The 12,805-nt window shown below is 29.6% G+C and overlaps 1 protein-coding gene across 1 annotated transcript in view; it reads left to right on the top strand.

Annotated features, from left to right (window-relative positions):
* The window catches only part of LOC127277855 (putative uncharacterized protein DDB_G0282133), a 41,442-nt gene that overhangs the window by 8,606 nt on the left and 20,031 nt on the right, over positions 1-12,805 (top strand). The window contains exons 5-8 of the mRNA XM_051299249.1: positions 4,648-4,707; positions 6,276-6,473; positions 9,029-9,344; positions 10,281-10,386. Coding sequence (XP_051155206.1) covers positions 4,648-4,707; positions 6,276-6,473; positions 9,029-9,344; positions 10,281-10,386 — 680 coding nt within the window. The remainder of the gene's footprint in view (positions 1-4,647; positions 4,708-6,275; positions 6,474-9,028; positions 9,345-10,280; positions 10,387-12,805) is intronic.

Raw genomic sequence — 12,805 nt, 5'->3', positions numbered from 1 at the left:
CATATATGAGAGCATAATTTGAATTCGCGCAAAAGTGGGCGGATTTTTCTTTTAGTTTAGGATCAATAAAAAAGTTTTAACCAAAGGCGATTAAAAAAATAACGGAGTTACGGGAAGTTTACTTTCAGTATTACTACGAAATTGAAAAATTCATGATTTTATGAAAAAAACTTTGTAGTACTTCACAAATTGACAATAAAATAACTTCTATTATTATTTTTATTCTTAAACATAAATAAATGTGCAAAAAAAAGATAGATTAGATTCTTCATAATAATGATAAAATAAATAACATAAATTTCGAATGGGAGGAATAAAAATCTGAATTGATTTTGTAACTTAAGGCAAGTGTAGATTGAGAATGAATTGTCCTAAGACTATAAAATTTTCAGAGCAACTACTGTAGCTATTACTGGTTAAAAACGGTATAATTTGTTTTACCAATTTCTAAAATTGACTTTTGGCCACAAAACGGGGTCTCCTGGCCCACTGTGAAATGTAGCAAATATTGAATATTCTAGACATTTTTAAATCTGTATGTTTAAAAGCTTAAAAGAGGGCTGATAATTTAAGAAACATAAATCTGGTTACTGAAGACTTTATAGTGATTTTGAAATTTAGAACAGGGATTTTTCATTTATATTAAAGGAAAAACTATAAACATAAAGATATTTCCTCTAATGCACCACTAGAGCAATGATGCCAAAATGTGAACGGTAAAAAGACAACAATCTTCCCTTCGGAAACATCTTTTACGGTGATCATTTCGAACAATCAATCATCGTGATTAAACGATTCTGCATAGCAGTCGATTACGATGAAATTCATGAAGATCTTTGTGAGATTCCACGATTTGTGAGCATCTAAAGATTCTTTTTCGTCATTCATTGCTGCAAATCCATTCTTTTGCTTCACTGGAACTTACTGTGTCGTGATATGTTAAAGGTTAATCATTATCCTCTCTTCGAACTGTAAATGATTGAATATTCGCGTTGTGATTTTCTGCATCTAAAGATCAAAGTGTCAACAGGTTCCGGTTGAGGTTCTGACAAATCCTTTTTTTTCTTCCGCGAGGTTTTTACACAGGAACAGCTATATCTTCATGTTCTTGCACTGGCTTGGTTTGGAATGTTCTTTAAAGATATAATTACGTGATTCTTAAACTATTTGAATTTCTAGCATGCAAACTCGATAGTCTCGACCATGTACGTACGTCAGCTCTGCCCACGCGTTTTTAGGGAGATTACTTTTCTGTATTTGTGAACTCACTAAATATAACAATGTTCTGTTACATAGTTCAGTAATGCCATTTGGCAGAGGCGTATATATAATTGTTTTTTCGTGTTGGATTCCTGATGATTTACAAAACCCTTTTTAAATTCTTCACACAAAATTCAAGGCCGTTATCAGTACGGACTTTTTAGATTTTTCCCAGATTGGTTTTCGATTTCTATTTTCCATTTTTTGAATTCCCTCAATGCAGCACCCTTGTACTTAAAAAATCTCACGAAAACGTATCTGTTTGCCTTATCAATTATGCAGAGCATGTACCTCTTCTTTCCTCAGCTTTGAATGTCTACAAAACCCATAAGATCTGAATGAACGAGTTCTAAAATAGTAATTATTCTTATTTCCATCAAGACAGGAATCACTTGTCGTTAGTAAACTTTCCTCCAAATTTAATCATATGACTGAATCAGTATTTTTCATTTATAAGATTTTGTGTTTACTCACGTGCATCATCTTTTAATGCTATAAGTCAAGCGATTGTGATTTCGTTTCTTTTTGCACTACTTAATACTTACTTTTGCCTGCTCAGTGTTAATTACAAATACAGGGTGTCTAACGGTCAGGGAAAGACAGGGAATTTTTTTCTTAATCCTTGTTAGACACCCTGAAATACGATTTTTTCTTTTGTTATTATTAAAATATTTCCATCTTTGTTATTAAGGGGTGCGTTCACGTAACTCTCACTCTCACTTAAAAATTTATCACCCTCACTCAAAAATTTTTCAATCTCACACTCACTCATAAAATGTTTATTGTGTGAATGTGAGAGTAACAGTGAAAAAATTATGAATGAGAATGAGAGAGAAAAATTTGAATGAGAGTAAAAAAATTATAATTGAGAATGAATGGGAAAAATTGAGTGAGAGTGAGTGTAAAAAATTTTTGAGTGAGGGTGAGATTTAAAATTTTGAGTGAGAGTGAGATTAGAAAAAAATTACTCTTCCTCAAAAAATTTTCACTCTCACCCTCACTTAAAAATTTTTCAATCCTACTCTCACTCAACAATTTTTTAATATCACCCTCTCATAATTTTTTCACTCTCTCTCATATAAAGGTTGAAATCTATGCCAAAATCAAGCAAAAAGCTCCTATGTACTTTTTCAAAATGTGCAACTTTCATTCCACGAATATGGCTCCCCCACCACTTGCTAAAACAATGCAAAAACTGTTTTTTACTTTTTTAATAACCAGAACAAATTTTCATATTTTCAAAAAGTGTACCGAAACTTTTTGCTTGTTTTTTACCAAAGATTTTAACCGTTAAATATGCACACCCTTTACATTGAAAAAAATTTGCTTCGCAATTATAACTATTAACCATAGCAACTTTAAATCTAGTCAGAGTAATCAAGAATCCTAGTCGATTCAGTTATGTAGCTTAATTAATATTGTCAAAGTCGATTTAGTAGAATTGACCCCTTGTTTCCGAGTTATAATAACTAAGATTTTTGGTTAAAATGACATGTATGTATAGCCAATTTTGCTAAAGTTTATTTAGTAATTCTAGCCAATATAACTAAGATACCTGGTTATTTTGATAATGTTTCCTAGTCACTCTGACTAATTGTCGAAATAAACTTTGACCAAGATTGCCTAGTGGCTTTCTCTCGTAACTAGGCAAATCAGTCAATTCCTGGTATACGGGTGTTAGGAATTTTTTTCAGTGTATATAAAGCAACAACTTTCGTTAAACAAACCCTCTTTGTTATTATTAATAAGTTCCCACTTAACTCCCTTGAGTTTAAACCTAAGATTCTTTAGCTTACGGAATAATCTTCAGGTTAAGGTGAGCTGTAAATGTCCTATCTACCGTAAGCTGCAGTGTAAGATTGTAGTCAGCTTACATTTAAGCTTGCTATAACTTTACTGTAAGCTTCCCCTAAACCTTCTGTATACAGTAAGGTTATAGTAAGCTTAACTGTAAGCTGACTACAATTTTACACTGCAGCTTACGGTAGATAGGACAATTACAGCTCACCTGAAGTTTACTCTGTAAGCTAACTAATCTTAGGTTTAAACTCAAGGAAAGCTTACAGCAAGATATTATACTGTGTGGTTTGTTTCACTAACAAAATACCCTAATTAATTTTTAGCACTAAGAAAGTATTTTTCGCTTCGAAATTGATCACAGATATGGAATTAACGGAATTCATTTTTACACTAACGGTTCCTTTACTATATATATCTAATATCTAATATATCTATATATCTAAAAACGTAACTGAAAAGCGAAGGAACTCGGTAAGTGGAGAATTAGCATAAATTCACAGTACGAAATTTACTATCTTTTGGTGCGTATAATTGTAAGAGCGATCTCTGCATGTGTATTTCCTTGACGTGAGAGATCTTACGTCTTTCTGACATTCTGGGTCGCGCCTTACGCAAATTCATCTTCACCTGATTTGATAACTGACCATAAATCAACTTCCATAAACATCATTTTCATTTGGTATGGCCAAGCAGCGAAATTTACACTATTTAATTTTTCAATTCTTGTGTGTTCCGACATTGTTTACTTTTCGAGCACTATTTGCAGGATAAACAAAAATTATGCCTTACCGACCAAAAAAAGCAAAATTTACAGACTGTCGCTATACTATTTTTAGCAGCAGAAATGTTAAAGATTTGAAGGCTAATTCAGATTAAGAGATTATATTTTTTGAAATATCAACCTCTAAAGATTAAGAACAGACAAATTTCAATTAAAGAGAAAATTATGATAGACCCGTAATGGCAATAAATTCATTAACTATTATAATTAGTTTTAATTCTTGATTTCTTATTGGTAATCAAGGATTTGTTTTGAAATCGGTTTATTTACATAAGATGGTATTTCTTATAAGACCTATTTACCGTTGGGGTGATGTTCAATTCTCAATTTGAAATTAAGATTTTTTCTTTGAAAATTTTTATTTTCATTTATTCTGATATAGAATTTCTGAAAAAAGTGAATCTCCTCCACTCTCATGGTGGGATTCGAATAAATGAAAACAAAAATTTTTAAAAAAATATCTTACTTTAAAATTAAGTATATAACATCAACCCATTGATAATATGAATTGGTCTTATGAGAAATACCATCATATTATAGTTAGTATTGGTGAATTCTCAAAATATATTCGGCTATTCAGTTTCACAGGTTTGTGTGTGAATCACTAATTTAGATACACAGACTATCCTGGAACAATAAAATTTAAACAGTACTTTTCAGTACCAATTTTGGTCGCTATGACAAGATCAATTATTTTCATTACGTGTCTACTATTAGTTTCTCTCTGCTTCAACTGAAAAATTTATTCATTAAATGATTTTACAATAGTTTTAAAAATTAAGATTACAAATTAAATTTTTTTACAGATGACCTTTCAAAATTTTGACATTAAAATCATGACTTTTGGAGTTGAAGTTGACAAAAAAGTAAGAACAGAATTTATTTACAATAATTTTTAAAAAATTAGCACTTAGTAAAAAAACAGTAATTCGTCATAGTTGTATCGCATCCGCGGTAACTTATTATTAATTGTAATAACTGTGCAGTAAATATCTCGTATATCTGGTCACGTAAAACTACCGATACTGTCTAAAATCTTTATAGTTATTAACGATATTAAGTTACAGTACATATCTCGTGTAACTGATCAGGTAAAACTATAACGCTATTGTCTAAAAATTTTCATACTTTAATTTCATTTAATATTTGTCAAACATTAATATTGTGAAACAAAATACACTGTGAGAAATGAGACTAGGTTAATACAGCCAGAAAAAAGTAGTTGCATGAAATATATTTACAGAGCATATAATTACTGATTAAATAAACCAGAAATGTAGTTTTGTTTTCAACTACAAATGCCTATTTTCAGCAACGTGAAATGACATGGATAACGATACCTTGGAGGTCCAGGTTTCAGTAAATAAAATTTTTGTTTTGTCTTTATGATAATTTACATTTGGTTTGTTCAAATATTTATTGTTTTCAATTTCATGTGACTAATTATAATTGAATTAATTGGAACAGAAGAAGCCTAAATCCATTTCTTTTTCTAAAAATACTTCTTTATTGAAATGTTGAATTTAAATGAAGTCCAACAATCTGGTAAAATATTACATAGGTTTCTAAATTGTTATTCCATTAAATAGCACATTCAAATTTTCGTTCCGTGCGGAAACAACAAATTCTTAGTATAAAAGAGAATAAAAATTGATCAAATTCGCTTGAAACACATTACTCACGGGAATTCCAAGTCACTAATTACGAATCTGACATCAGATTTTAGAAATTCAATATGGATTTGCGTGAAACTTGTTATTCAGGGTTTTCCGGGTCGATGATTAAGAATTTGACATTAAATTCGTTGTCACTGCCTTCAAAAATACCCCAGTTGAGAGTTTAAAACGAAATTAATCAATTTTTAAAAATATTTTCGCTAAATTGAATCGTCCATTTTGAATTTTCTAAATCTGATGTTATTCGTTACCAATGACTCCAAAAACTCCTGAGTAACAAGTTTCAAGCAAAGCTGCTTAACTTTATTAAAAGTTTATTTTGACTGTCTAGATGACATTCATTATTAAATAATAATAATCTAATACTTAAAAGAAAAACCGTTTTTATTGATTCCTGAACAATTTTGTTTTATAGATTTGTTTTGTTTCTGCATTAACTATTTCAATCATATAGAATTAATTTGATTTCGTTTTTATAACTTTTTTGACTATTTACAGTCAATAATTAATCAATGATGCATTTCTGAATTTAGTTTTCAAGTACAGTCCTGGTTGTAGTAACCAGTTATCTATGTCATGGTAGCAAATTATTTTCTGATTAATTCACAATTGGATTAGTAGTACATTTATCACTATTTCATTTGGAGAGAGAGGGGGGGGAGTATTCTAAATGTTAAAAAATATACTGTATGTAAAAGGTTTTCTAAGTCTAAGGTAATAATCTGACATTTATGCTTCTTCATTAATGATCATTATAGGCATGCATAGCATTTTATGCAATATATACGAAGTTAACTTCATCATTACGGCTGAAAATTTTCGAAGAAATTAAAAAAATTAATTCTTTCAAGAATTTAAAATTAATTATTGGACCATACTGTTGTGAAATGCTTGAGGACGTACGACGTGCTTTCGAGGACGTGGAATTCACAAGTTCATGGGTTCATTTTATTGAGGTATTTTTAATAGCTGTATTATTATACTGTACGGATAAAGAAAGTCTATCTACATTATTTTGAAGTCGAACGGAGATATTTAGTGGTGTGCAAAAAGCTCGAAACTCAATGGAGATTTTTCGAGCTTTACGTTTTTCGAGTCGAGCGCTATTAATTCGAGCTCGAGTCGAGTTCGAGTCGAGCCAAGCTGTATAAAAAACTCGAAAATTTTCGAGTACTCGAACGCTTTCGAGTACCCGAATATTTCGAGTACTCGAGTAACTTCGATCACTCGAGTAAATTCGAGTACTTGTGTAAATTAAATTTGAATATTCGATTGTTTGTAAGCTATTTACTATTTTTTCATGAGTTTGTAATTTCAAATATGTAGTCATTCATTTATCTGTTGATTAATTTAGTAATTTTTGCAAAACAATAAAAATTAAACGTTTAATATGCTCAAATTCATTCGAGAACTCGAAAACTTCGAGTCCTCGAATTCACTAGAGTACTCAAAAATTTCGAGTTCTCGAATTTACTCGAGTGCTCGATACCTCGAGTCAAGCTCGAGCTCGAAAAAATGTCGGCTCGACTCGGCTCGAAATTCGAGCTTTTTGCACACATCTAATAGTAGACATGCTCAATCGATTTGTAGAAAAAAATTACCAATTTTAATTATTTATATGCTAAATTGTAGATAGTACGATTTTTGTTTATTGAAAATTTTTATTTTCAGTTTTTTATGATTTTGAATAATTAATTGTAGAAATTTGAAAAAAAATGCTTAAATTAAAGTTAAATAATTTTAAAAAATTGTCATAATGAAATTGACATTTGTGAGGAAATCAAATTTTAATTAGTTTTAATTTTACTCGTGATTATTCTTAAATTTAAATTTCCACAATTTTTATTAATTTTCACTAACAATTATTCAAAATATTTTTTTTATAATTCATAATAAAAAGACACTCGCTATACTTTTAAAATTTTATTATTATTATTATTATTATTATTATTTCTATTTATTAAAAAAGTTTTTTCGTACAAATAATATTTTATCATATAGCAGTTTTAATATTGTTCAAAAAGTAGGTTCAGATGGGGTAAATTGGGACAAGAGGTGTTGGAGCTTAATTTACAGTTTTAATATTAAGTTCAACGTCAATATTTTAAAATTAGATCACCTACAAGAGGTTCTCAGTATTGCCAAGCTTTTATCTTGACAATCGGCAGAAAGATAATTCAAGTTATCGCTTAATGCATAAAAACTTGAAAATCAAAATGAAACTGTTTCAGTATTTTGTCTCGCATTTTAAAGAAAGCAGACTTAAAAATCATACAAAAATTTTTCTTTTCCCTTATGACTCCCATAACAGAAATTCACTTTAATTTTTCATTTTTGTCAATTTGATTAATAATAAAAATCTGTCCCCATTTACCCCAAGAATTTGAAAACTCAGGGTAAATGAGCACAACTGGTTATTATTATCCAAATTGACAAAAATGAAAAATTAAAGTGAATTTTTGTTATGGGAGTCATAAGTTTAAGTCTGTTTTTTACAAATGCGACACGAAATACTGAAATAAAAAAAAATTTCAATTGATTCAACTATTAAATATCTACTACAATTTTTTTAAGTTTTTTCATCTCTTTAGGGTATGTGGGCAAAGGAAGTTTTTTTGTGGTTTGAAACTTTCTCTGAAATAAATAATGATTTCGGGTTAAAATTTTGGAAAAATGATTTCGTTTTGTACAAGGAATCTTGTTGTTCTACTCATTTAATATAACTTCACGCAAAAATAATAAAAATAAAGCAATAAATAGTAAAATAATGTGTTTTATCATCGTTCATTCAGCGGCCACTCGCTCGAATTGGCGCTGTTTACTGGACCACTGACACTCAAGCAACGTCTCTGTATGGGCCGCCATGTTTCTTTTCCTTTTCGTTTTAAAATGTCACGTTTTAAACATTTTTAATTTTTTAATAATTTATTTTAATATAATTTAATTTAATAATTCATTTTTTAAAAATTTAACTCAAAATTATGTATTTTTCGGAGAACAGCGAGATTATGCTATGCTATGCTGTCCCCATTTACCACAAATTTTATAAAATTTTCTAAATCTTGGGGTACATCACAGATAAAACCTTAACTCAAAATGATAGCGTATGCTACTCATTTTGATAAGCAGCAAAAATGAGTCAGGTTGGTGGCGCCACTGTCTATGTCGTTTAGCATTGACTCATTTTTGCTGCATTTCAAAATGAGACTAAGTTTTTTCTGTGGTGGGAACAGTCAGTTTCATGCATTTAAAGCTTAGCTTAATTTTTTTCTGCTGCATAAAATTAATCCTGGGAATGTAAATAATAACTTAAAAAAATAAACCCGCAAATATTATCTTTTAAAGGAAGAAACTTACGTAATTTGTGAAAAATTTGGATTTTGTTCACATTTACCCCAACTGACCCTATTCATTTTTATAATTATTGATTATCGATCACAGTCTGATTTAAAAACATTAAGTTATTGATTCAAATAATACCTTCAGAAATGTTTTGACATACATATTACAGATTCTTGTCGAAAAATGGGTTGAACTTGAAATCGGACATGTGTCACAGCACATATTGTCCTATTTTGCATGCATTCCCTTAATACCACCTCGAGATTACTTTAATGCAGTAAGGACAATTCAAGATATGGTTCATCAATCCCTAACAGACCAAACTGAACAATTTGTTAAGGATATTTGTGATACAATTATTTGGGGAACAAATTTTGTTCCTCTTTTTGATAGTATTCACGAAAAATCAAATGATTTAATTGAATTAAATAACATTAGACTGCGAACGAAATTATTGAACTCCAAATTTACAGAAGAGTTTATTGGTAACATTCTTTCATTTCATTGATTTTAAAGGATTTGTATGCATTGTGACTCGGGTTTAACAGATTCTCTGAATTGACAATAATGAGATGGTAATTAAACGATATCACAGAAAAAAACGAGTCTCTTCTTGTTGCAAATAACAGGTAAGGTAAGGAACTCCGACTTGAGGTTTTATAAGAAAATAGGAAATTTTATTACTAAGTTTAACAAACAAGCAACCAAAACATCCGATGAACCCAAGTCACAGTGTATACCTATTTATATATATATATATACCCAATGGGCACACTTGTTCATAAGACGTCCTGAGGATGTCTTTTTGCGAACGTCTTTTGGACTTCTATTAAAGACGTCTTTTTGACGTTAGAGAGTGTTAGAGACGTTTTTAATTTGGCCCCGTATGGTATATCTTAACAACGTGAATAATATCTCTGAGGTATGTCCAAAAAAAGGTTTTATGTCTGCTCAAAAAGATGTTTTTAGCATGTCTAAAAGACGTTCTTTCAGATTTTGAAAATAGAAAATTTTTCATAAAAATAACTTTTAAATTTTATTTTCTAAGTTCAACGTATACACCGAAACTGTTTAAGATGAATGTTATATAAATTTTTTAAGTTCAATTCATTTTATTGAAAAATAAGTTCGTAATCTTTTTGAAGACTTTTATCTGTCTCAGATGGCTGAGACGCTTTAGGCGTAGAGTTTCAACCCAACATTGCCCCTTTCCGCGTTGACCGGGTTTACTGGGATGGGTGACTATGAGGTGTTCCACGCCAAATTCGAAGACCATCTGCAATTGCATCTCCGATTTTTTTAAAACTTTTTTTTCTTTTAGTACTAATTGTGACTAGCTTTCATGATTTTTTCAAATTTTTTTAGCAAGCCGTTTTCGAGATTTGAATTTTATAAAAAAAAAATATTTTTTTCTTTTTTAGATAAAATAAATGCTTTAGCAAATAATCAATCGAGTCGAGAAAAGGAAGTAAAATCTATGATTCAAAATTGTATGATAGACACCATTCAACGTCTCAACAAGAATGCGTAAATAAATGATTTCATTTTTTGTATTTTTTCTAGTTTACATTTAGAACCTACTTACACTGTAAAGAAAATGTTTAAGAAGTTAATGGCAACCGGAGTGGAGAGTAAAAATGAAATTTACTTCAAAAGTGAGTTAATCATTAAGGGGGAAAACTCGTGTAAAACAACATTTAAAAAAAATTTTTTTTGATTTAAAAATTAATTTACTATCTGTAGAATATGATCCTACATTACTAATCTATAATTAGATGTATGAATGTCCTTTAGTACCTAAGCATAAGTTTAGCACTTCAGATGCTACCAAATGCAGATAACTATGAGCACGAGATCCCTCTATTCTTTCGGTTTCTTGTCAATATAATTTTATTAATTGTCATTAGAAAGCACCATAAGCAAGTAATAGTAAATCTTTGTTTTAGTGCAATATTTTTTTTCGAATACATAACGTCTTCAAGGCCAATTTTTAACCGATTTTAATCAAACTTACCACAAATCTTCTTTATTTTACTGGCTATTGCATGACAAGCTCCTTTTTTTAAAAAATTTTTTTAATAATTATTCTTGAACATTATTTATAAGAAAAAAAAGTAATTTTTTTTCAAAATAGTCCCAAATTTTCAAAAAAAAATTTTTTTTAGTTTTCTCTTCTTCATGCAAAACGTATTTGCGTATTTTAATAAACAAAATTTTTTCATGAAGCTTATATTACGTACTTCAAGGTATGCTTTAGTTTAATTCAATAAACTTTACCATAGTTTTAAAAAAAATCCTTAAAAAATGTACATTTACACGAGTTTCCCCCCTTAAATTAATTTCCTATCACAAACTCACAGTCACTAGGTATAAAATTAACTCGTAAAGCATTAATTCCTTCTCTCTTAAACTCCAAATGTGAGCAACTTATATAAATATAGTCCCCTTTGAAGTTAAAATTTAACTTTCTTTTTACAGTGTAAGATCCACTTAGTTTTATTTGTATTTCTTATAAGCCAACACAGAAAAAAACTGAACACTGATTTTAGAATATCTACTTAAATTAAGTGGAAAATATTCTTACAATAATAACAATATTCTTATTGAAAGAATTAATATTTCTAGGCTCCTATTTAAGTAGGTATTCTAAAATCTAGAATATCGTTTTTCTGTAATCATAAAATGAGTAGTGTATGCTACTCACTTGTACGTGAAGTAGGGTGTACATCTACAGCAATTAATATTTTATAGTTATGTACGTTCGTTGTATACCCTACTTTTATACTCCTAAAATCTTAAAATTTGCAAAAACAATTGAAATAATCTTTTGAGACCATCAATACCACTACAAACTGGTAAAACACTGCAAATATCAAAAAAATGTTGTGTTTAATAGTATGTAATTTCTTTTCTTCAAATTATAGCGTTTAGGAGTATGAAAATAGGGTAGACAACGTGTATAACTATCAATGATTATGAATTACTGTAGAGCTTACTTTACGCTTTTTCATGAAAAAATGGGAAATTTAATTTTCTTTTTGGATTCAAAGTAGGATCTGAATCTATTCAAGTTATAGCCTTGTTTAAGACTGCTACAACCTAACAGACTCTGAAAATTCAAGTTCAAAGTAGGGCTTAAAATTGGACTGGAGTTGTCCAACAGCAAAAGTTGCGGACGAAATAAAAAATATTGTTACTACAAAATATAATTTATCAAAATTATATTTGTAATACCTGTATTTTTATTTTTAATAAAAGTATTTCAGAGCAAAAAGACCAAAAGCCTTCTTAAAGCGCTTTAAGAACGTTTTATGCCTGCCAATTTAAGGTTCTAAAAACGTTTCAAGAATATTTTTTAGTTTTTTGAGATAATTGCAACTTAGAAAAAAAGTCGTAAATTATTTAAAGACTTTTGGGGTGCTTATTACGAATTTACAGTCAGATTTTTGAAATTCAAAATGGTGGATCTAATATTACAGACGAAAATATTACAAATTAAACAGATTTTGCTTGAAACTTTTTACTCGAGGGTTTTTGGAGTCGCTGATTACAAATTAGGAGTCAGATTTTATAAATTCAAAATGGCGGGTCCAATATGGCGGATAAAAAAAATAAAAATCTAACTGAATTATATATTGGAGACGCCATTTTGAATTTGTAATATCTGACTTCGTATTCGAAATCAGAGACCACAAAAACCCCCTAGTGACAAGTTCCAAGCTGATCAAAATGTTTTTTTATTTTTTTCGTCCGCCATATTGAATCTGTCATTTTTAATATTTAAAATCTGACTTCATATTCGTAATCAGCAACCCCAAAAACCCCTGAGATTTGAATTCAGCGTAAAAAATACATTAAGAAACGTTCTTACTTTTTCGCGTCCAACTGTTAACATGAATTTGTCTTCCTGTGCTATAAATGTTGCATTTGTGCGGTCATGCTCTCC

The sequence above is a fragment of the Leptopilina boulardi genome, unplaced genomic scaffold (genome assembly GCF_019393585.1).
Source record: "Leptopilina boulardi isolate dan_hultmark-lab unplaced genomic scaffold, ZJU_Lbou_2.1 LbouV2_187, whole genome shotgun sequence".
Taxonomy (NCBI): Eukaryota; Metazoa; Arthropoda; class Insecta; order Hymenoptera; family Figitidae; genus Leptopilina; species Leptopilina boulardi.
Note: the sequence above shows the minus strand (reverse complement) of the source record. Positions and strands in the feature narration are given on the sequence as shown.